Source organism: Callithrix jacchus, chromosome 15, assembly GCF_049354715.1.
Source record: "Callithrix jacchus isolate 240 chromosome 15, calJac240_pri, whole genome shotgun sequence".
Classification (NCBI taxonomy): Eukaryota; Metazoa; Chordata; class Mammalia; order Primates; family Cebidae; genus Callithrix; species Callithrix jacchus.
The window spans coordinates 96863204-96889938 of record NC_133516.1 but is presented as its reverse complement, the minus strand read 5'-3'; the positions used below and the strand labels follow the sequence as shown (position 1 = coordinate 96889938).

At 35.8% G+C, this 26735-nt stretch overlaps 1 protein-coding gene across 10 annotated transcripts in view; it reads left to right on the top strand.

The window, feature by feature from the left end:
• Positions 1–26735, top strand: part of CBLB (Cbl proto-oncogene B) — a 207198-nt gene that overhangs the window by 15126 nt on the left and 165337 nt on the right. For all 10 annotated transcript variants that reach the window (XM_078352259.1, XM_078352266.1, XM_078352263.1 and 7 more), the window contains exon 3: positions 272–522. In XM_078352259.1, coding sequence (XP_078208385.1) covers positions 272–522 — 251 coding nt within the window. The remainder of the gene's footprint in view (positions 1–271; positions 523–26735) is intronic.

The window sequence follows — 26735 nt, the reverse complement described above, 5'->3', positions numbered from 1 at the left end:
AGCTATGTGCAATGAAGTATCTTATAATTAAAACTTCAGAGGTTCAGAGTAAGGGTATGATACAGAAAAGATTGAATGGTAGGAGAACAGAGTAGGATTTATTTATGTTATGATGAACATGAATATTTGTCAGTTATTAATAAATTGGAGATAGTTAAGATCATAATTTATATTATATAAAATGAAAAAAAAAGGACATGGTTCTATAACTTTTTCATTTTTCTGTGAAACAAAATATTATGATTTATTTTATTTTTATCTTTGTTTTTAGGTAAGACTGTGCCAAAATCCCAAACTTCAGTTGAAAAATAGCCCACCATATATACTTGATATTTTGCCTGATACATATCAGCATTTACGACTTATACTGAGTAAATATGATGACAACCAGAAACTTGCCCAACTCAGTGAGAATGAGTACTTTAAAATCTACATTGATAGCCTTATGAAAAAGTCAAAACGGGCAATCAGACTCTTTAAAGAAGGCAAGGAGAGAATGTATGAAGAACAGTCACAGGACAGGTAAGAGGAATATTTCAGATGTTTCGGTGTAACGGTCATTCATGTTGTTTTTTTACTTAGTAGTTAACCTAAATGTCACCATGTAATTGTGTTGTGGTAAACGTCAGTCACTTTGTATATGGTCACGTGGTGCTTACCGATGGGGATGCTTTACGAGAAATAAACATTTAGGCCATTTCATTGTTGTGTGGACATCATAGAGTGTACTTACACAGGGCTCCATGGTATTACCTACCACACACCTAGGCTGTTGATACAGCCTGTTGCTCCTAGGCTACAAATCTATACAGCATGTTACTGTGCTGAATACTGTGGGTAATTGTAACACAGTGGTAAGTATTTGTGTATCTAAATATACCTAAACATAGAAAAGGGACGGTAAAAATACTGTATAAAAGGCCGAGTACGGTGGCTCCCACCTCGTAATCTCTGCAGTTTGGGAGGCTGAGGCAGCCAGATCACTTGAAGTTGGGAGTTCAAGACCAGCCTGACCAACATGGAGAAACCCTGTCTCTACTAAAAATACAAACATTTTCCGGGTATGGTGGCGTGTATTTGTAATCCCAGCTACTTGGGAGGCTGAGGCAGGAGAATCGCTTGAACCCAGGAGGTGGAGGTTGAAGGGAGCCGAGATCACGCCATTGCACTCCAGCCTGGGCAACATGAGCGAAACTTTGTCTCAATAAAAACAACTATCATATAAAAGATAGAAATGGATAATCTGTATACCATGCATGGAACTTGCAGGACTGGAAGTTGCTCTGAAAGAGTCGGTGAGTGAGCAGGGAATGAATGTGAAGGCCTCAGACTATTACTGCACACGGCTGCAGACTTTTGAAACATTGCACACTTAGGCTATGCTAAATATTAAAAAAAATTCTTTCTCCAATAATGAACAGCTGTCACTTTTAAGCTTTATAAACTTGTAAATCTTTTTTCACATTTTGACTCTTGTATTAACAATTAGCTTAATAAAAATATTTTCTTTCAATATTATTCTATAAGCTTTAAAAATATTTTAAAAATGAAGTCTTTTTTTTTAAATTTTATAAACCTTTTTGTTAAAAACTAAGACATGAGCGCACAGATTAGCCTAGGCGTGGACACGGTCAGGATCGTCAATGTCACTGTCTTCCACCTTCACATCTCATCCTACTGGAAGGTCTCCAGGAGCAATAACATGCATGGAGCTCTCATTTATGATATCTCTCTCATTTATGGAATATCTCCTGAAGGCCTGCCTCAGGCCATTTTACTGTTACCTTTTTTTTTTTAGTAAGTAGAAGGAATACCCTGTAAAATAATGTTAAAAAGTATATAGTGTAGTAAATACATCAATCAGTAATACAGTCACTTATTTTAATATTATCAGCTGTTACATATTATGCATAATTATATGTGCAGTGCTTTTATGTGACTGGCAGCACAGTAGATACGTTTACCCCAGCATCACCACAAACATGTGATACGTTGCACAATGAACTTGTGATGACTGTGACATCACTAGGTGATAGGAATTTTTCAGTTCCATTATAATCTTATGAAACCACTAACGTAAATGCGGTTTGTCATTAACTGAAACGTCCTTGACCAAAATGTCATTACAGGGTTCATGACTATATTTGCTTTTAACATTAATAGCTTTACATACATTTACTTATGATAGTAGCTAGTTCATGAGACAGTCTTCTCAATGTTTTAATAGACTTTGTTTTTAAAGCCGTTTTAGGTTTGCAGGAAAATTATTCAGAAATTGCAGTTCCCATAAATCTCTTCTGCACAAGCAATTTCTCCTATTCACATCTTGTATTGGTGTGATATGTTATAGTTGATAAACTATTGTTGATGTATTATTATTATCTAAAGCCTAGAGTTTACAGTAACATTCCACTTTCTATGCTCCATAAATGCATAATGCCCTGTATCTACCATTACAGTGTTATACAGAATAGTTTCACTGCCCTAAAAAAGCCCTGTGATCCACTTATTAATTGTCTCACTTCCCCTCCTGAACCTACGGCAACCACTGACCTTTTTACTGGCTGTGCAGTTTTGCCTTCTCCACAGTGTTACCAGTAGGACTCAAAAAATATGTAACCTTTCACATTGACTTCTTTTACCTAACAATATGCATTTTCGGTTCCTCCGCGTCTTTTCATAACTTGGCAGCTCCTTTCTTTATGCCACTCTATTGTGTGGTTGTACCACAGTTCGGTTGTCCACTCCCACACTGAAGAACATCTTGGTTGCTTCCATTTTTTGGGTAATAACGTATACAGTTGCAGTAAATATTTGTACACAGGTATTCATGTGAATTTAGGCTTTCAACTCATTTGGGTAAAATACCTGGCAAGGTTGCTGGATTTTCAGGATATGTGTAAGTTTAGAAAGAACATAAGAAACTTTGTAAGAAACTCCTCGACTGGTTCCAAAGTGGCTCTGCCATTTTTCATTCCCACCAGCAATGAATGACGGTTCTCAGTGTTCTGTTTCCACACCAGAATTTGGTGTTGGAGACAAGTGTCTTAAAGACATGGTTTGATTGAATCTGCCGATGTGGTAGATGTGGGTGGGAGAGGTAACTTCAATCTGTATATTTGGACTTAAGTGAGAAACTGAACTGGGCTGGCAAAGATTGAATTGACATCAACCAAATTCTAATTTTATAGCCAGGATTTCTCACTTAGAGATCCTCATTCAAGTTTGTTGTTTGGCCATTTCAATGTTAAATTCCATGATCTATCTTAAAATAAAGCAAATGATAAGAGTTTTCCATTTCTGGGCTTTTAAAAATATATATGGAATATTCACAGTAGTGATAGTTTAGATTTTCAAATTGGAGAACCAATATTAATGAAAAATATATTATGTTTTAACATATTTTAAATTAAATTTTCACGTAAGACACTTAACCTCTCTGTATTTTAGTTTTCTGACATTGGAAAACCTTTAAAAAACCTCCAATATTCTTTTTTTTTTGCTTGAAAACTTTATTAAAATAAGGGATTAAACCTGAAAATAGAACAATCAGAGAGCCAGTCCTTTGCATAAAATCAGCAAGAAAAAGGAAAGAGAGAGAGAGAAAGAGAGAGGGAAGGAAGGAAGGAAGAAAGGAAGAAAAGGAGGAAGGAAGTAGAGAGGGAGGAAGCAAAGGAAGGGAAGGAAGGGAGGGAAAAAAGGAAAGAAGGGAGGGAGGGGAAGGAGGGAAGAGAAAGGGAAGGGAGGGAGGGAGGGAGGAAGGAAGGAAGGAAGGAAACCTTCGATATTTCTTTCAGGTCAGAAAAACTAGCCTCATTCAGTCTAATAACAGCATAGGGTTGTAAAATAGAAAATTCGCTTATCAAAGTATGTGGATTTAAATTTTTTATGAATACTAGCCCAATACCCATAACAAGTAAAACCATCAAATTCAAACATAGAAAAACCCTTTTCCAGATGTAAAATGGCCTAAATAATTATGTATTTATAATTTTCTCTCTAAATTAGAGATGAACCCAAACCAACTCATAGAAGTCTAACCAATTATGTAACTTCAGGCTTATCACCTAATATTCTTGGGTCACAGTTTATCATCTTGAGGGTGGCAAAACTTCCAGTTGCCTTTTAATATTAATTAGTGCTCTGCGATTCTCCAGGAGTGACAAGGAGAATTTGAGTTGCCACGGTGCAACAGAAGTAAGGTAGAGAAATATTATAACGATTCTTTATTCTTGTAGTCTTTTCAAGAACTGGTAACATCTTGGGAAGCAAAATAGCTATGTTAAAATTTTATTTTTCCCATTGAACTAATAAAACTGAGTTCTTAACAAATGCCTTTATAATTCTCAGTCAAATTTAGGAGTCAGTAGTGGTTTCTTCTTGATTCAGCCAAGTCGTCCATTAAATTTCACTCTTTAGGGAATCAGGACATTTGACAAGGTATATAACTTCTTTCACTATGAATTTGAGTGGATATAGTGTTTTAATTGGATGAAATAATACATGATGTGGTAAACTTGCATCCCACTTTTACATCTTCTGTGGAAACCTGAAACATTTTCTAACTCAGTAGATGTTTTGTAATTTCCAGTTGATCATTTTGATAGTTTTGCTTATGTGGAAGCATTTCATGGGAGACTTTTAAGTTTTGATTGATAATGTATAAATTTCATTAGATTATGATAGCTGTCATAATGCTGACTATTCACGATGAGGTCACTCATTCTTTGTATTCTTGTCTGCATTTTAAGTGTCCAAGTGAATTTTGTTCACTGTCCTAAACGTTACCCTGAGACAAAATTTATTAGTTTCTATGCTGATCTAGCATATCCTTAATTGGATATTACTGTCATCCTTGTTCTATTTGCTGACAGTGTTTTGCGGCCAGCTGTGTTTATGCAGAATTTACATTTGATAAATGTTTCATAATAATGTGCCATTCTTGGTACACTGTAACAGGCACATAAACTTTTGATTTGTGTTTCTTTTTCTAGTAATGTATTTGGCCACATTCACTTCTAGGTTCCCTTACGATTCCAAAGGCAAACAGAATCTAAAGTGTAGCATTGCACACAGAGCTCTGGGGCGTTTTGCTCTACAGAACATGGAAGAGTCTTCCTTAGCATGTTTTCATTTACAGAGTGGCCTCCTTGTGAATAGTCAGCAATATGAGATCTATCATAATCTATGAAAATCTATATATTACCTGTCAAAACTTAAAAGCCTGTCATGAAATGTTTCTATATAAGCAAAACTATCAAAAGTAGTTAGGCCGCAAAGTATATGGATTAGTAGACTGACTCCACCTAATATGTATGACAACACTGGTTACTGGGAATATTATAAATTCACTGAAGAATATTTTCTTTGATTCTGTAAGTAACTCACTAGGGACATTACTATAATTGAGCTAAAAATGAAGGATGGTAATAGTAGAAACAGTAATTTGGTGTCAGTTGACTTAATCAGTATTATCTCATGTGATCCTGCCCACTTTATTGAAGAAATTGTCTAAGGATGAGTACACATTAAAATGCACATCAATCAAAACATGTATTTTAATGTTCCTTCATCTCTGTCATGTCAACAATAAATGTGGAATTGTTCTAAATGTAAGGGTAAATGAGAAAAAATTTAGGTCTCAATTCTGAACTGACTGCTTTTTAAAATTTTTAATTGATTGTTAATGATGAATGAGTAGGATAAATTCTAAAGCAATTTTATGTAAATACAATAAATAGAAAAATAAATAGTAAATGACATTCAATACATTTTCGAGTTACTTAGGTTCTATGTAGAAGGAGAGAGGTAGAAATTATACTTAGATAGTTGTATATGCTACTGAAATAGATATTTAGGGCACAATGAAAGTCTTTTTCCTTGAGAGTAGATAATGATTTCTAGTAGGGAAAAGGCATGAGCCCGCTGCCTGCCTCCTCTGACTGACACAGTAAACTTCCATCTTTTGTATCATGTTTCTGAAATTGTTGTTGTTGGTGGTATTTTTTGTTTTGTTTTCTTTATTCTTTTTCTCTCTTTCTCTTTTTCTGCAAAGAGTTGAATGTCACACTGAGTTGGTGCTCCTCCAGCTGGGTGTCTAAACCATTCTGAGCTGGCATTTCTGGGAAGAGTAATTCAATGGTTTCTGGCAAGCATAAAGTTTGCGTGTGTGTTTATACGTGTGGACAGAGGGTAGGGAACATAGAGAAGTCTACAGTTTGAAGCACAGAGGAAAGGATAAACTTTATCTTATATTGCTTAAACTTTCAGTGGCATAAGCAAATATGGGATTTGAAGGTTGTCAGTGCTCACAAATGTATAATTGGCACTTTTATTCTATAATTTGACGGTTTCCTCGTTAACTATTTTAATAGTAAAATATATTTCATCTGAAAAGTATGTATTAATCAGCTGCTCTGCAAGGTCTGGTGTTGTGTTGGCCACTGTGTTTTTTAAAACACTCAGAGATGATAGCCGAAGGGTACTCAGATTTTCCCTAGTTTTGAACTGCTTGAGTGAGCCAGGGTGCTACAACTCATTTTCTCCTCCCACAAGCTGCTAGAAAACCACTGGAAAAAAAAAAAAAAGTCAACTGAGGTGGAAAAAAAGGGCTGTACCTTTGATAAACTGTGAAGAAAATAAAGATTAATGAAAGCTCTGGCCAGAGAGGGAAATAGATGTTGCCTTAACATTAATGTCATTTCAGAACCCTTGAATCATGCCTTATATACCAGTGTTGTATAAAAAATAAATGACAAAATGGAGTGTGTGTGTGTGTGTGTTTGTGTGTGTGTGTGTGTTTGTGTGTGTGTGTGGTGTATATGTGTGTGTGTTTGTGTGTGTGTGTGGTGGAGTGTTACATGTTTTGTAGAATAATATTCATATGATTAAGGTTTAATAAAAAGAAAGTATTTTGACATAGAAAAGTTAGCGCTAGAAGAAGCTAGCCTGTATGTAAAAGGCTTCGGGAGCATCAGGCAGAAATACTTTTCTCCATTGACTATTTGGCTAAACAAAGAATAATTTGTAATCTGCTACATTAATTAAGAACCTTTCCACTTAAAAGACTGCAGTTCCCTATGCTTTCTGTTTACAATTGTCTTGGTAATTGACAAGATAGTGTACCAAAAAACATTTTGCAACTGATATATTAAGAATACATGGTTAAAAGTTGAGTCTGAAACAGCAACAGCCACAACAATAACAAGAGCAACAAAGAAACAAAAAAACAGCAAACAAACCTACTTTCTTTCCTTGTATTACTGTATGACATCATTGTGTTGAGTAAAGAATAAAGTAGTATTAATTTAAATGCTTAAATTTATATGTATACAGATGTTGATAGCATGGGCATTGAAATAGTTTTGCAAGTTCTCATGAGTTTTCAGAGACTGATCTGTATGTACAATTTGTGCTTTAAGTGGTAGTTTTAATAATTACTGGACCTCACAGGTTAATGGGCTTTTTATAGTGTTTCATCAAGTTCCATATTTTCTCATAGCTCTGTATATTGTGAGAAGAAAATGAAAAAAGTGCTGTTTAACTAAGCACAGGGTTGTGGAGCCAGGAAATCTCATGCTCTTATGCCGTTTCTGCTCTCAGTGTTCTTTGTAAGTTTGGTTGGCTTCCTGACTCCAATCTACATTTTTGTTATTAAATTATTTTCTCGGTATTTATAACATTTTCACATTAGGCATTTCAACATTACAAAATGAAAATTAAGTTGTTTCAGACTAAATGTTACTGTTGTGACCTCAGTCTGTTAATTTTTCAACTGCAGTAGTAGTTTCTGGTAAAAATATTGTTTTTGTTATAATATTTGTAAGAGAATTAATCTTAAAAAGGTTTGTCTCATCAATAAATTGTACTATATTGGATATCTTTCCATGAAATGTATATTTAATGATACATGAAAGAGAATGGCTTATATTCATTGTTAAAATTATTTTAAATTAAAAAAATTAACCTAGTTTTTCTGCTTCTCCTTTTTTGTTTAACTAATGGCAAAAATTGCAATAGTTTGAACTTAATAAGGAGAAAGGACAAGTCGCAAGTAGAAAATATTTCTAAATAAATCAGAATAGGCAACTGATTTCTTTTGAACACAAGTATTTTGATATAAACATATTTACTCATTAATTTTTTCTATATTTGTATTCAAGGCATTTTTTCCATTTAAATGGAAAACCAGAGGAATGAAAACAGGAATTTCTGATACTTCCAAATAATAATTTTTAACTTGGATTCAGAAGACAAATAGTCATCAATCTCTTATATAGGAGTATGTCTGCCAGATAGGAAGTAGAATTTGCTTTGGAAAGTTTGAAAAATCTTCTGAGATTGATTTATTGTAAATGAATAAAAAGCTTATTTAGTCTTGATGAGAATGTTTTCATGCATATTTCAAGCATCTGAGTGAAGTGAATAGACTTTTCTGAAGTTTGGAAATGAAGGGGCTCATTTCTTTAACACACTGTGAAAGTAGAGGACACAAGAAAGGTATTTAGACAAATGTTTTCAAAGTTAAACAAAGGGAGTCTGTTAGGGAAGGCAGGTGAGAGCTTGCAGAGTCTTTGACTGTTAAGGACTTTATGGCCCTATGTATTTGGCTAACTACACTCCTGCTGCTTAGCTAACTAGTACAATGTAATTTTCTTGTTGATTTTTCAGTGAAAAGTGAAAGGTTTTTTGTTTGTTTGTTTTTTTAATAGCAGTTTCCGCACTAGGGTATAATTTACAAAATACAAAAGAAAACAATTATTTAGATGTAATTAAAATGAATTCCACCATTAGCTTTTTAAATTTTAATAAAATGCTTACTTGCAGTACATTTATTTGCTGTTTATTTCATTTATTTACTCTTTTTTTTGGGGGGCCCCATGTTAATACCATTCAGCCCCATCTCCTGGTTTCTTAGTGACTAAAACTTATCGCAAGTATTTTAATTTCTTCGAAATCAGATTATACGTTATACACATGATAGTTGGATAGTAAAATTGGAGATTTTTTCCCCCACAGATGAGAGTTTGCTAAATGCTTATCCATTCCTGAGAATGATATTGATTGTATTATATACAGTAAGCAAACTCACAAGACTCAAGTGAACTTGATTTTGCGGTGGAATCCCTTTTATGTTTTTCAGTCTTAGGTAGCTTATTAAAATTGATGTTTTCCTTTCAGTAAATATCTGGTGACATTAAAATTTGATAATTAAAATCCAGAAGCACTCAAGAAAGAATGCCTGCTTTTAGTTTCATAATAACAATACTCCCACAAAGAAGGTTGATGAATGATGTCTTTCAAGTGGCAGAGTTGTTATTTAGTTAGAGAAAGCTCCTTTGGCAGTTTCTTACAAAGCTAAATTAAAGTTTGTTTATAAAACAGACAAGCTACAATGATAACCTTATACCCTAAAGAGTGCATGGAAATCTAGCCCCAAAACATTGTGTTTTTCCAAAGTGATTTAACAAGTGGAATTTCCAAGAATCCAAACAGATTCAGTGCTAATTGGGTAGGGTGTAAAATAGTATTCATATCTGACTGTTTTGATGTGAAGTTCTTCGTAACCATTCAGTTTAATATTAATCTTTCGTCTCTTCCAATTTATTGTTTGAGCATGCGTTTTTGTTTGGTATACATGTATACATCACATGTTCATAGATGTTCTGTAAACAGCATGCATAAAATCATTACAAAAAGAGCCTTTATAGATTAATAATAAAGAGAGATTGAGGCTCTGTTGTTCATGGAAACATTGAAGAACGAATTAAACTGACAGATAATTTAGATGTCCTATTGGAATGGATTAGTTTAAGCATCTGATCATGTGACTATGATATACTACTGTCACATGTAATCACAAATATGTGACTGTATTAGTATCTTTGGGCTGCCGTAACAAAGTGCCACATACTGGGTGACTTAAATGAGAGGAATTTATTCTCTCACATTTCAGGATATAAGAAATCCAAAATCAAGGTGTCTGCTAGCAGGGCCATGCCCCTCAGAACCCTCCAGAATAAGTAACTTCTATGTCTGTTTCAGTTTCTGGTAGCTCCAGGCATTCCTTAGCCTGTGGCAGTGAAAGTCCCTTCTCAGCTCTGTCATCGCAGTGTTCTCTGTGTATGTGTGTCCGTGTTCAAATTTCCGTCTTATAAAGACACCAGTAATTCTGAATCGGGGCCTGCCCTTATGACCCCATCTTGACTTCGTTACAGCTGCAAAGACACTATTTTGAAACAGGGTCATATTGACAGGTAGGATTGAGGTTCGAATTTAAAACTATCTTTGTAGGGGACACCGTTCAGTCCCTTACAGTGACCAAATATGGCAGTGTACATTTACATTAAAGAGGGAAGAAAGTTGAAACTCATTAGAACATGTCATGGAAGTCTGAAAAACTTGGATTAGTAGAATATAATACCAAACAAAATTTCTTAAAATTATTTTTTGTAAAGGTCTGTAGGTCAAATGAGTTTTTTTCAGGTGTGTAATGAATGGTTAATTTATTTATGGATTACTTTTTATAAATATATTGGAAAACATGATGAATTCTACATTTACCAATAATACATTTTTATATTTATTGATCTAATTGAATTTATAAGTAACTTTTTATAATATTACTGATTTTAATGTGTAAGATGCCATCTCTCTTTAGAAATTATTAATAACAAATATGTAGATCTAATTTACATTTATAATATTAATAGCCCTGGCTATTTCTGAACAATCCCTGTTTTCTTTAATTTTATGATAATCTCTGGAGGATTAATTAGAATAGTTAATTATAACTTATTAAATCTGTTTATAAAGTTTACTGTATTGCACATAAAGAAGAAATAATTGGGAAGTGTTTTCCATGTTGGTGGTATAGAGAAGGCCACACTACATTCATTGTGTCTTTAGTATTAAAATATTAAGTATTAAACATGATTTCGATTCAAATTTTAGGAAATCAATTTGAGAATTGTAGTTTAAACAGGAGTAAATGATTTTCCAAAAGTGGTGTGTTGAATGGTTTAAAACATGGATCAGAAAACTGTACAGAGCCAGATAGTAAATATTTTAGATTTTGCCAGATGGTCTTGGGCAATTAGTCAGCTTTGCCTCTGTACTAAGAAAGCAGACATAGACAGTCTGTAAATTAATTGGCATGACTGTATTTTGATAAAACTTTATTTACAAAAATTTGGGTGGTCCTTTGCTAGCCCTTGGCTTAAAGTACCAATTAATTTTTGGACAGTAAAAATTTAAAACTATTTTATTAACACAGATCCGGCATATAAGTTGTATCACATATAAGTTTCATCAACACAGACTGAGTATATAAGTTGGCTAAAAGTAACAATACCCATCTAACAATACAATGCTGTCAGAGACCCAGGCTCTTTCTGGCTTGTGATCCCTTTCCTTATCACGTTGGGATTTATCGTCATTCTGTTCCCTTCAGAATTGTAGAATTCCTGCTACAGCTTCATATTTTGTTATGGCTACAAGACAGGAAAGGGGAAGGGCAGCTCCACACATGTCTGTCTTCTTCTTATCTTGCATTGAAAAGCTGTCTCAGTACCTTTCCACCCACTTGCTTCCTCTAGTATATACTCTTTGGTATTATTTAGGCCACTGGGTCACGACTGGTTACAAAGGTAGTGGTATATTGAAACTTTGAAATTTCAGCCTCCATAGTAAAGGAAGGCAAGGGAAAAAGCATATTTATTTAGTCAGTCTAAATTGTTGAAAGAGATAGCCAGATATCCACAGACACTATTTATTTAAACATGGTATAACTTGGCATGAGGGCATATTTCTTTAAAAATGTATTGTCAAGAACAATGAAGAACCTGAAGCTCATTTGCCATACTTTCAGTGCTGGTGGAAGACAAGAGAATATTTAGTCAGGAAAAATGAACTGTTAGTCACAGGGACAGCATTAGGCAAGGTGTCATCCTTTGTACCAGGTTGCCAACCCTCATTTTCTACAGGGCAGTATAAAGGGCAGGAGACACCTGCATGTGCAGTGGCTGACATTACAGATGAACCCCAAGCCTAAGGACCCTGAATCTTTTATAATGGACAGTAAACCTACCTGACCCTTGCCCTGGAAGGAGACATTATCTTTATTGAACTGGACTATAAACTTGTTTTTGTTTGTTTTCCAGAGGAAAACATTATCTGTATTATCTAAGGCTGTTTGCTAAACAAATGTTCCTGAAAGATAATCTGAAAGGCTATCGGTGTCTGGTTGCAAGACGTGCAAAAATACGAGAGACCTACAGAGACGTTTCCCCAAAATATTTATGTTCTGTTCTTTCTTAAAAACCACAATTGTGTCTCATGTTCTAGTTTTGAATGCCACTTAAGAGTAAGGTTATTGATAGTATTATACTATTTTGGATTATTAGTAAGCTTAAAATCTTGGGTTCTGCCATTTTAATGTATATGATAAACTATGTATATGATATATCTAACGTGTATATTAGAAATCTCACATATATATGAAATAATGTGATCTCCAGAACAACTGTGGAAAGTTTGTATTGTAAACATGTTTTATTCCTTCTTTTTTTTGAGATGAAGTCTTGCTTTGTTGCCCAGGCTGGAGTGCAGTGGTATGATCTTGGCTCACTGCAACCTCCATTTCCCAGGTTCAAGTGATTCTCCTGCCTCAGTCTCCCAAATAGCTGGGACTACAGGTGCATGCCACCATGCTCAGCTAATTTTTTTCTATTTTTAGTAGAGACGAGGTTTTACCATGTTGGCCAGGCTGGTCTCGAACTCCTCACCTCAGGTGATCTGCCCGTCTCAGTCTCCCAAAGTGCTGTACTTGCAGTCATGGGCCACCACACTTGGCCCACATTTTTTATTATCGTTTGCATTCTAGGAAAAAAAAAACGTTTAGTAATTAAAGAAGGAATGATTCTATAAAGTGGTTTATTTCAAGCTCATTATCCTTTGAAGAGAAGAAAGACGATTCTATTTTCTTCTTAAGTAATACTTCATTCGTTTTTTAACTTTGACTACTGTAACCTTAGGTTTAGACCGAAATAATTGGTTCAGTAAGTAAGGAAGGTTGAAATTATGTGTTGAAAGAATGATAAATACATCTTCATTATCAGTGTCTAAACCTCAGAGATGAGCACCAGGTAGTCCAATTCCATTTTCCTAATGTGGAGAAGCTAAATAGATTGGAGGTTCCATGACTTGACGGTGGAGTATACATATAATATTCATGTGCGATATATTTGTAAATGAAGTCTCATTACCAGTTGGCATGTCTGAGCCTGCAGCTGTTGCCATGAAGGGTATCAGAATTGTAATGCCTTTTTCAACTTTGTTTCGGGAGGACTCACTGGAACAATTAGCACATTTTTATGGTTGTGAAAATGAACTGTTTTTTTCTCATTAAACCAGTATTAATGTTGTATGTCATCTGGTCATTCGATGCAACTTTTTTCTTTTCCCTAACAAGATGCTTGTATTCATTAGTTAAATTCAGAAAGACTTTTTAAAGGTTTATTTTTCAAGCATACCTTTTTCGGTAAATATCTCTTCCTTTCTCACTTTCTGTTTGAATATATATGTGTGTGAAATATTGCTTGTGCATTTTGAAGCATTTAGTTTGTCTTGATAAGCACGGATTTTTAAAAAGGAAATAAAGATTACCTAGATTTTTTTCTGAACTATGTTAGTAATAATAATAAAGCATCTCAGCTCATTTTACAGAGGCTGAAAACACTTCAGGTTTGGTTCTGAAGGTTTATGTAGGGCGTATTGATTTTCTATGATTGTAACAATGTGTAAAGCTGTCCATTTTATTCTTTTTTTCAGAGATTTCAGAAAGTTTTAATTCGACTAAAGATTTTCATACTGGTCAGCTGGATTTCATTTATCTGATTAAATTAGGTTTGAATGGATACAAGTCCTAAAGAAAATTCTCCTTACCAAATTTTGTGCGAATTTTTTCCTTTTTAATACAAATTTTAGTTTGTTCTCATTGCAGTGGTGTATGTAAAAAATACGTTTCCATAAAGCAACTGAAACTTTAAAGTTGATAATTTATCACAACACTTTTTTCCCTATTATATCAACACTTGGTAAACTACAGACTGTGAGCCTAACCCAGGTTGTATTTCCTTCTGAAAGTAAATTTTCGGTGGCAGAACCATGCTCATTTATTTACTCACTGTCTATGGGATACAGTGGCAGAGGTGAGTAGGCCCACAGAGCTGAACACTTTTTTTCTGGGCCTATATTGAAAAATGTTTGCTGACTCCTGCACTATTGATATCATTTTCATAACTGTCTTAAAAACTTGGCATTTAAAAAATTTAAATACTTTTTTATTTTTGCTGTTTTCGCCTCTATCCTGTCTCTGCCAGCAGTGCTCTGTGAGTCACCACTGTGATCAGCTAAAGGTGATAAAATGGTAGGGAGTCAATGACGGATAGCTGAAGCTCTATGAAACTAATGTTTCCTGTCTCAGTATTCTGATGTATACAATCGTTTTAAAACAGATTTAGGCCTTTTTGGTTTTTGTTTTTAACACAAGATATGCCACTAATGTCTGACAAGCATTTAATCTAGTGGCTTTCCTGCATGTTCTATGGGTCAGATGCGTTCTAATCCTCTGAAATGGTCATTAATTACAGATTCCCAGATTTTATGTAATGCCTCCTGAATTTACCAGTTGGGATCTGCACATACATATTGGTAAATAGTGCTCTAGCAGTTTCTGACATTCTGTCTGCTTTCAGAGTCCGCATGAGTCAAATTCCGTCCTTTTATGTGGTAGATTATCAAGGACCATTGAGGTGGCACAGGCGGGGACAGAATCCTGGATGTGTTCAAACATCTTTTTATTTTACTAAGCTTCCTTTACATTACCGGAGGAATCCACTCCCAGTCATAAGTCACTTAAAGAATCACCAAGAAGGTTACATTTCTGTAAGGTGTTTAAAGGAGTTTTGTTGTGGAAGATGGGTTGCAATTCTGTTTTTATGTTTTTTTTGAGATTAACCTAATCACTATCCTTACAATTTACCTTTGCTTGCCAGCCTTTTATCCTACCCCTTTCTTCTCACTTTCCTGTTTCCTTTTTATGCAGATGTTCTTTCTTATTTACTGGCATTGCTAAAATGCTCCCACTCCATCCCTGTGCCCATCTTGGCTCTTGATTATCTGATCATTCTAGGCAAAATGTGTCTTTTTCTTCCAACCATAGCATTTATCAAGGCCTTTCATGTGGCAGTTAATGATACATTGTCAAGTATTATCTTTTTAAAATGGTGATGGACGCCTGGGTACATAGAGAGACCCCATCTTTACAAAAAATAAAACAAATTAGCCAGCTGTGTTGGCGCATGCCTGTGGTCCCAGCTACTCTGGAGGCTGACATGGGAGGATTGCTTGAGCCAAGGAAGTTGAGGCTACGTTGAGCTAAGGTCATGCCACTGAACCCCACCCTAAGCGATAGAAAAAAAAATCATGATAAGCCATGTCCTTTTAAATGTCTCATTGTAATTTTTTTAAAAACAAAACTCACTTCTCTTCTGTATCTCCCATGGTATCCAAAACAGTGCTTTATACGTGGCAAACACTCATAATGATATTGATTATTTCTTTAGATTTCTATTGGATGATTTGAAAATCCTGATTGATTCCTAGGTTACAAACTACTGGGGCCTGGAGGGAGACAAAAGGGAGATGTTTTACTGGAGAGTGTTGAAATGTCTGAAGGCTTGTTTTTAGGCTTGTAGGTACCCTCTGAATGTCAGCTTCTTCAAATTTGGCAATGAGTGATTTTAGAAGAAAAGAAAATGCTTATGAGGACAGTAATAGCATTATTATTTATATTTTAATTATAAATATTGTATTTTAAAGCAACTATATATTCTCAAAATAGCTTTACAATAGTAGCATTCTTGGACAGAGTTCATGGAGTTACTAGTTTACAAGTACTTCTTTAATGGAGTGTCCTTGTAGCCATACTTAGAACCTGTAAATAAATCCCTGAAACATTCACAGCTTCGTCATTCTGCCTGCTCTCACACACTACTCAAAGCAACGAGCATATGTTACAGCTTTCTTATTGACTTATTAGTTCTATATCTGAGCTCCAATGAATGTTTTCACTTCCTCTTATTCTTATATTAACATTTCTTCAAAGACTGTTTTTGTTTCTGTGCTGTGTTGTACTTACGACTGTGAATACACAAGACTTTTTAGCAACTGGGGAATCCTCCAAAAATCTATGCTTTCGACATGAATAGTCCAGTTTCATTTGGTACGTGTTATTGACAGAAGTGTTTCATCCTCTGGAGAGCTTGCTGTGCAGCAGATGGTTGTTACACTATGCAGGACTGTTGAGGGAGTACATAAATACACGTGCACAGTTTTTTTTTTTTAAGTCTTATTGTGAGAATTGTCTTGTGTCCTTGTTGATGGAGTTCCTTGATACAGATAAAGATTTCCAAACTTGAAAAGTAGTCTTTAAATTTTAGCTAAGCCTATTTTGTATTTACATGTCGCGTAACTGCTATCCCTTTTTCTTTCCTTTTAAAATAAAGGCTGGAGGGTTGGATCTGGTGTAAATGATTTTTCTTTTTCTTTTTTTTTTGGTCTTGTTTTATTTTGATGTGGACATAGCAGCTCTGAGGGACATCTGAGATATTTTGAATATGTAGGCAGGGCTTTTAAAGAAAGGAATTGCTGTTTTCTTACATCAACTAATCAGACTTAGCCTTGACAGGAAAACAGAGGCATGTGTGTTCTCGCTGTGTATTATTGTTGCGCCCCCTCACTTGCTCTTGGGGTTTGTCAGCAGTTTGTTTTGACTCACTAGACCAAGGTGGGGGAGGCTTTGTGTGTTTTTGTAAGTTAACTAGTGTGGGATGTCAGTAATCTCAACTTTACCATTTTAGTTGGCCATTATCCCTTCACGTAAGAGACCATCACATTTGCCCTATTTCTCAGGCCATACTGTGGTACTGAAACTTGCCCTTAAGTATTTGTGAAATAGCTTTTTTTACTTGTAACCCTGCCCCTAAGATATACTCTTATTTCATAATTGCCTCTACAGGGTTCTCATGGTATGTCCCCAAACTAATTTGGGAACCTCCTTGAATTACTTTTTGAAATTTATCTGGATCATCTTACACAATTAATTTTTATTTATTATAGCAAGATTAGGGACACTCCCAAATCCACACTTCATTTCCTGGGAGATCATATTAGACACAGATAACTATGCTAAATTATTTTTATCTAGGTGTGTTGGAAGGACAGGATGGGGCTGCTGGACTTCATTGAGAGGGTCATTTGATTTCAGAAACCATTCGTGAAGCAAAGGTGTACTAGACAGATCCGTCTTGACCTTTTTGCTGTCCAAGAGAAGTGGTACCCCTGAGAGTTGTGTAACATGGTAGTCTTCCTGCATCTTTATCAAGACAACTTAATGTCTTAAGGTTGTGAAGTAAAGCTTTATAGGTGAGACACAACCTTAATGTCTTAAGGTTGTGAAGTAAAGCTTTATAGGTGAGACACAAAAGGCAAACAATGTTTACCACTAATCACTCAAGGTAACCTTTATATTGAAGATTAGTGTGGCTGTCTTGTGTCCCAGATAACATGCCATTATGTAACTATTCTTTATTTACTTCCTCTACTGTATATGTGGCATCTTTACCAGCAGCAAGTTTAATTCTCCTTTGTATGCATTTATTGTAGACTGTCATTTATGTGGGATTAAAATAACGGGAAAGCCTAAATAACTGGAATTCTTTTAGCATGCTTTGTACTTGACATTTAAGAGAGAGACAGATGGCAAGTAAACAAGGTGAGAGTAGGACTTTATTTGCTGTACTGCAATCTCAAACTGCTGTAAAGAATTTTAATTAGATGTTATTTTAGGAAGCTTGCAATTCACTGCAAGTCATTGAAGCTTAGAAAGAAGCAGAATGTACACCAAGTATTTTAATATGTTAGCAATCCACTGCACTTAGTTAATCTGGAGCTAGTAGGTTTTATTTTTAAGAGTGTAAACATTTTACTGGGTTTCAGTGTGACTTAGAGTAAAATAATTTTTCTGTTTAATTTTAAATCATACTATTTTACATTTCTAAGTTGGGTTTCAGATTCAAGTTGGTTGAGTTAAAGATTTTAAAATTTCTCCTGATGTCCTCCCCTGTGCTTCCTACTAAGCTGGTGTTCATTTTTCTTGATGGTGATAATTTCTAATTTCCCACAGCTTCCCTGGACATTTCCTCACTCTGAGATAGTAGTTTTACACATCATTCAACATCCAGTTCTTCAGTTTTCACGAAAGGATTTCTGTGAAATCTGACTTCAGAGTTACTCTTTTCAAATTGAAGCTGGTTTTTAGGACTATTCATGGTATAGGAAAATACATTCATAACTGGAAACTTTTTTGGGTTATTCTTTGTAAAATTGCATGCTGCTTTTCATCAGTGGAAAGAATCCTGAAGAACCTGGAAAAAGCAGTTCCTTTTTACAGTTAAAATGAAAGAGCCTTGAAAAATGGCTGATGCTAATAGTTCGTGGAGGTTAATAAGTGATATGTGAAAGGCAGACTGTCCTGTAGTTGAAATGTTACATACATAGTTTGTATACCTTGTTAGCCTTGGGATAACATGAAGTCATAGTTTAACTGGTAAACAAGAAAAGCCTCCAATAAAAGGTCCCATGGATAATCTTTTCCTTTGAGATTACAGCATTTCTGAAGAATATAGAGTATCTTGTGATATGGCAGCAGTAAAGTTACAATTGAAAACCAACTTTCTTTGGTTGGTATACACTTAGAAAAAATAACAAGTATATTTGTGCTTCTTTTAGCTCTTGTGTTGGTTTAAGTAGCAGTTAACAATTGTTTAATTGGAACAATGCCACCTCCTGTGTACAACTAGAGAAGGAATTTGTTGGGTTCTCAGTGAAAGCCCTATATGTTAGGAGTTTTGAGAACAGTTTTTCTAGAAGTCAGCCAGGTAAAAGCAGTGCAGGTCTTCCCTATGTACTCTGTGTTTTCATTGTCAGAGTTGAACCTAGTCCTTCATGTTTTGTTTTTGAATACTTGAGTTCATTTTTATGTACAGAGGGCAAGATTTTGTTTTTGATTTTTGACTTCTGTCATGCTTTATTTCTTTATTTAAAATTGACATGTAACATTTATGGTTGTACAACATGATGCTTCTGTATATGTATACATTGTGGGATGGCTAAATCAAGATGATTAGCATAGCCATTACTTCCCATACTTTTTTTTAAAAAACTGGTGAGAACACTTAAAATATGTCCTCTTAGCAATTTTCAGTATACAGTACACGGTTATTAACCTCTTTTTTTTTTTTTGAGACGGAGTTTCGCTCTTGTTACCCAGGCTGGAGTGCAATGGCGCAATCTCGGCTCACAGCAACCTCCACCTCCTGGGTTCAGGCAATTCTCCTGCCTCAGCCTCCCGAGTAGCTGGGATTACAGGCACGCGCCACCATGCCCAGCTAATTTTTGTATTTTTAGTAGAGACGGGGTTTCACCATGTTGACCAGGATGGTCTCTATCTCTCGACCTCGTGATCCACCCACCTCGGCCTCCCAAAGTGCTGGGATTACAGGGGTTATTAACCTCTTGAGTTCACGTCTCCTGTCTAACTGAAAGTTTGTAACCTTTGACCAATAGCTTCTCATCCACTGCCTCAACTGCCCACCCCCACCCCAGGAAATTGTGATTGATATATTTTTTTAAGGATGTTGAATTAGTGATCTCTTTGCAGTTAAAAATATGTTAATAGTAAAACAGGCTAGATAGAGGTTAGTTTTCAGAGGGCAGATTAATTCTGGACTTGACAACCTTAAGATTTGGAAAAACAGTTACTCTCAAATTTTTTTTAAATGAAAGGGTTTACTTAAATTATCAGGTTCTAATTCCCTTGGGATACTGATCTTCAGTGATTGTTTAAGTGTCTCTGAAGAAACTGTTATATGAAGTTTGGAATTTTCATTTTAAAATTTATATTCCAAGATTTCAGAACAGATATAATCTAAATTATTATCGATGTTAAGTGATATAAAAGAAATTATAAGGAGGATACCTAAGAATATGGGTTCTTTTCAAACAAGACTTAAACTCATTTGTACTTATAATGCCTCTAAGGACTGGAAATAAATTTTAACAGCATTTGTTATTCAGAAAACAAAGCTGGTTGGAAGCAGTAAGAGAAAATATCTTCAGAGAAGCCAAATGAGTTGTAAAAAAAAGTGAAAGTTCCTGGTTTTTATTCTTATAATAAAGTCTTTAATTTTATCTGAGTTTTAACTGATTACTGAAATTGATAATCCTGTCTGTCTCAGAGAGAGAGATTTGTTCTGCCTTCAGCTTATTCTCCCTGAAGCAGGATTCTCAAATGTTCTTCAGAATCATGCAGAATGAGTTATCATTATTTGCTGTTGAATGAATTGCATTATTTGCTGGTCTTCAAATTCATTCTCGTTATTCAAGATCATATGATCATGGAAACTGTGATGGTTATAACCTAGAAACAAGGTTATAACCTAGACACAAGGCCGGGCGCCGTGGCTCACGCCTGTAATCCCAGCACTTTGGGAGGCCGAGGCGGGTGGATCACGAGGTCAAGAGATCGAGACCATCCTGGTCAACATGGTGAAACCCCGTCTCTACTAAAAATACAAAAAATTAGCTGGGCATGGTGGCGCGTGCCTGTAATCCCAGCTACTCAGGAGGCTGAGGCAGGAGAATTGCCTGAACCCAGGAGGCGGAGGTTGCGGTGAGCCAAGATCGTGCCATTGCACTCCAGCCTGGGTAAGAAGAGCAAAACTCCGTCTCAAAAAAAAAAGAAAAGAAAAGTACTAATACAAAAAATCGTGATTTACCCATCTGAAGAGTTTATCATTCATCTTTCTTCATCATCTACCTCGCTAGCTTCATCTCACGACACTCTCCCTCGGGTCTTCCTTCTTCATCCACTCACATTATTTTTCAGTTTTTCAGGGCTCTAAAACCTCCGGATCTGAGCTTCATGTGTCTGAATTTTTTCCAGCTACCTAACACACCCTTCGTATCGTAACTTAAATGCCATTTCCTCAGAGAGGCCGTCCCTGACCTATCCTTAAATGTGTCCACACATTGTTTTGTCTCATGGTACTCCGCTCTGTTCTCTCCAGTACCTGCCACACTTTCTATTTCTTCATTTTCCTCACCACCCTCACCACAGTGCCTACTTCATTTCCAACGTGGAGTAGGTACTTAATACACACTGAAGGAATGAAGGGTCGATACGCACTCGTCTTGAGATACCTCCCCTTTAGTGAGCACTGTAAAACCTGGCAGGCATTGTTAGACCTATACATGGGTAAGAGATGTTGATAGTTCGTTATTGCCTTGTTCAGTTTTGTGTTCTTCCTGGAGATGGAAGGAGAATTTTAATACTGATAAAGCCAGAAAAACTTAAGCTGGACCTGTCAATCCGGTATGGTCCAGAGGTGTTTATTTTAATCAGCTGTGGATTATATTTTCATGTGACATTTTAGAAAGGATGAAAAGGGTCTTACAGCCACGTGCATCATTCTCTTACCTGCTGATCCATAATTAGAACCAGTGTCTAGAATCTGTTTTTGCATAGAACTAAAGTATCAGAATTACAAGTAAAACCACTTTCCACATAGTTATTTGTTACATTAACTGCTAAAGATTCTCAGATGTAAAAGTTTTACTGAGAAGCACGTAATTGGAGCCTCATGTTTGTTGTGTATCCTAACTCATGTTATATTTTCTTCTTAATGCAAATTAAAATTTCAAAATTCCTGTAGCAAAGGTGCTATTGGGGTAGTTTCTTGGTTGTATATGGGTTGTATGTTATATATGTGAATATTTTTATGGTACACATCTCTTTTCATGAAACAGGTGAATAGTAAGTATTCAGGCATTACCTTACTTTCTTGAAAAAATTTTCATCCATTGGTTTAATAATTATATTATACCAGCTATATTTTTATAATAATTTAAAGTTTTTTTATTGTCTGTTGTATCAACCTGAAACGACTTTGACTAGCTTTTTGGCCACAACCTTCTTTTCTTAACTGTTCAGTATCTCTCTGTATAGCTTTATTTTGTTACCTTAATTTGAAATAATTTAAAAAACGTAATGTGGGCTAGGGGCAGTGGCTCATGTCTGTAGTCCCCTCACTTTGGGAGACCAAGGCGGGTGGATCATGAGGTCAGGAGATTGAGACCAATCTGACCAACATGTTGAAACCCTGTCTCTACTAAAAATGCAAAAATTAGCTGGGCTTGGCGGCAGGCACCTGTAATCCCAGCTACTCAGGGGGTTGAGGCAGGAGAATCTCTTGAACTAGGAGGCAGAGGTTACAGTGAGCTGAGATTGCAGCACAGCACTCAGTCAGGTCTGGGTGACAGAGGGAGACTGGGTTTCGAAAAAAAAAAAAGTCATAGTGTGTTACTTTCCTGCTTACTCTTGAATAACATTTAAACTTCAGCCTCACCTGTCTGATTTCAGTTCTAGGGTATGTTATACCTTGTTGCCTCCCCAAATTGCTTTCCCTTCCTGTAAAGTTTTTCTTTTGACTCTACATATATTTAGGGGAGGGATAAGGATCTAAGCATAAATATCACCTCCTCAGATGGGTCTTCTTTGACCATCCTATCAAATGGGTTGTCACAGTTAGTACTGTGAATGCTTTCAGATGATTTCTTTTCTCCCTCCACTAATTTTAACTGTCTTTCCGAGTATAATTGACGTTCTCATTCCTGAAGCATTTGCTGAATAATCAAGTGCTAGAACTTAAGGATGTTTTAGCTTTGACTGTTTGTCAGAACATCGTAGTTGGTGGTGTAGCGACAGTCATATCTTGATGCTTCAGGTGTCCATTTCTACTTGAGGGAAGCTTAGAATTTTCAGGACTCAGGGAGGATGGCATTTGAGCCCATCTGGGGATCTGAGAATGCTTTCAGTGGGTGAATGTATTTGAACTATTGCCTGAGCTAATGCTAAGGTGGGAGATCTAGGCAGGATGTCATGGAAGATATTTTAAAGGAATGGGAGTATGTGCCTAGCTTAGAAGTATGTGAAAGCATATTGTATTGTGGTTCTTTAGTGCTGGATATCTCAGCGGGATAGGAATTGGAGGACTGTGATTTCCTTTTTGTATGCTTTCTCTTCTGCTCTTCTGATTTTTCAACCATAAGCATGGTTAGGTTTATGATCTGGTTTGGGGGAAGTATGTACCAGAAAAAAAAAAAACAAGAAAGGAAGGTACTCTGTGTACCACTGCAATTTCGTATTTAAATGACAAGGTTTTGCATTTTGGATATTTCATGTTAGCTGTGTCTCATCGGTTAAGTTCTTCACTTAGAAGTTTGGTGTTACTGACTTATCATTTTGGTGGTTCCCAAGCTTTACATTTATGCTAGACTACATGCTATATAGTACAATGTGCAATCAATTAATATCTGAATGATGAATTGACCAACTTTGGAGAACAGAGTTTGACATAAATTTGGTGGTTTTTGTTCATTGTGCTTTAACTGAAAAAATAGACATTGTACTTCGCTTTGTGCTACTCTTTAGATAAGCTTTCCATTACATGGGGGTAGATCTTTATACTCGCTAGTAACTCTTTTTCTAAAATTATATAAACAGTTTTACTGTTTTGTAACTTTACAACTTATACTGTAAGTTGTTTGTTTATTGGAGACAAACTTTAAGATACAGAAATTGGTCTTTTGAGGCAACAACAAAAATACCTAGTTTTTAATCGGACTCCTGTCATTCATAACTAAGTCTGACTGATCTTTCTTGTTATATGATGCTTTATAAAACTGATTCTATATCAGGGTTACCAACACTTCCTGTAACAGAAGAAAAACATTCAGATCCTTACAGTGCTGAGTCAGGGGAAATTATTACATACAACACAGGAAAAGTCTTTCATAGGAAATATTGCTTCTGCTAGGAAATTAAGTACAGGGTACAATGATCTAAATGTCTGTCATGTAAACAATGGGCAACCTTATTAGGCAATTTTTAGATGCCTATTCCATGGCTTTTTCTATTAACAGTAGGCTTTTCTCATCATGGTTCATGGGGATTTATAAGGTAATGATACCATGCACAGCCTTCCAAAATGTTTTGATGTTGGCAGCAATGCATTACCGGGGCAGGGGAAGCGACAGGGGCAGGGGAAGGGGCAGGGGCAGGGGAGTGGGTAGAACGTGTGATAAGAACCGTACATTACCCTTTCTTCTTTGTTCTCATTTGTTTCTTAACACCTAAGGTATTGGAATTCCCAGAGTAAGAATTCTAGTGAAAAGGAAGTAAGTAAAATACATCTGACAGTTGGGATCCTTGGGTTTATATATGTGCTGGCTAACTACATGTAAAATGAGATATCGCCTTAAAACTATTTGAAGGTAGAACTTCAAATATATATAATAGATAATTTGCACTTTTTATCATAACTTTCAGTAGCAGGAATTTCCCTTTCAGTGGGATAATTAACTAGAAATATAAAGAAATGTTTCAAAATTATAATAATATGGGAGAAAAAATAGAAGAATTTGATTTTAGAGATCTTCCTTCATATTATAAAGATAGCTGCTGCTTTTTGTTTTTGGAGACAGACAGGGTCTTGCTCTGTTGTCTGGGGTATAGTGCAGCGACATGAACATAGCTCTCGACAGGCTATACTTACTGGGCTCAAGCTCTCTTCCCGCCTCAAGTCTCCAAGTAGGTGGGAATACATATGCATGCCAGTATACCCTGCTAATTTGTTTTGATTTTTTGGAGAGACAGAGTCTCACCATGTTGTCTAGACCGGTCTTGAACTCTTGGGTTCAGGCTTTTCTCCTGCCTTGGCCTCCCAGAGAGTCAAGATCACAGGCAGAGTCACCACACCCAGCTGATAGCTGCAGTTTTGTGTGTGAGAGTTGATCTTCCTGCCTTTACTGTGACAAAACATCTTTATGGAAGGACAAAAAGTATTCATTACATTTATTTTACCTGTATATTCAAGCATGTTTATTTTTTTCTTAAGCTGCAAAGCCAGATTAGAAAAGTAACTTGTATTTTCTAAAAGCTGGCATATTTTGGGAGCTACATGAACTGACGTTTAACATTTTTTTCCCCATTACTTTGGATGATATTTCAGAATCTCACCAGCAGTTATTACATGGGAAGATAGGGATCAAACAATATTGATTGTTACTGAAATTGTTTTTGTATTTAGGAAGAAGGAAAGCTGTACCTTAAAAAGAATTGTGACTAATTATATACATTAAATTTTCTGTTCTAGAAATGTGGTATAAAGGTTCCCTAGAAGCTTCTGTTCCATTGTGGTTGAAATGTTTTCTCACCTTCTTAAACTGTCTTTGTAGGCGATGTCATGAAATGTGCCTAGAGAACATTGTGTAAAACTTCCCCTGACCTTTCTGGACTCAGGGCTGAGCTACCTTAGACCTACAGTTTCTTTTCAAAATCAAGTAGATTGTGCGAAAAATAAAGTTTACTTGTAAAATTATTTCAGTTTTTATTTTATGTATAATCATCTCTCTCTTACAAATTTATGACTCAAGGAAGGATAGATTTTGCCCTAGGGTCAAGAGTGAAATTATTTAAACTTATTAGTGTGTATTTATTTTCTATTTTATGCTAAAAAAATGTGTGGAACTAATTTTGTAAAAGATACTTACTTTTTTAGTTTAGAAAATGTTTAGTATTTCATATAATCTTACCTTTCAAGTATTTTGGCATCTATTTTAATATTTTCTCCTTTAAGAAAAGACAGAAATTAAAAATCTTATATTGACTTAGCTTAATCCACTCAGTGAAACATTATTTAATATTTAATGAAAATATTTTGTAGTTTCCTTTGACATCTGTATTAAAGATTGCTAATTGCCTCCAAAATCCATTTTGTCCTTTTTCTATCATTATATGTTTCCCCATTGTTATTTGCCCATAGTAAAGATAGCGTTTCCTGGCTTCACACATTGCTGGTGTGACCCTGTGAGCAAGTTTTGATGAATTGGATGTGAGTAGAAGTGAGCTGTGCCGCTTCTAGATCATTCCTTCACAGGGCAGCCACACGCCCTCTCCTTCCCCTTTTCCCTGCTCCTTGCTGGCTAGAATGTAAAGAGAGTTATGAGTCATCTTAGGCACGTGAAGGAGGGTGATGGAACCGGGATGGCAGAACTTCAAAGGAGAAGGAGCCTAAGTCCTTGACTTCTCCATAGACTACAGCGGCTTCGCGTAGGCGAGAAGGAAATAAACATCAGCATCACATAGTATTATTCTGTGTCACCCTTAGCCAAAACCATGTATAAAATACACATCGTGCTGACAGAATTCACCGTTTCTGCTCTGTTTCTGAGGTTTAAGTTTTAAATTTGCATAATATGTGAAGGCATTTTCATGTGAAATAAAACTTTATTAACTATATCTTGTTTCAGAGCAACCACTGGATTCATGCTCATCCTGCTTTTATCTTACACAGTTATTCAATGTTAAACCATTTTGTAACTGTCTGTAACTGTTAGATTGTATGACGCATTGAGGCGTAAACTGGGTGCTTTCTCTTGGTAATCTAGATTTCCTGTCTTAAACCTTGTGTCTGCTTTGCCTCCCTTTCTTTGTCTTCCTCCCTCATGTCCTTCCCTCCCCTTTCTGCCTTTGGCAAGTGTCTGGGCCAGGG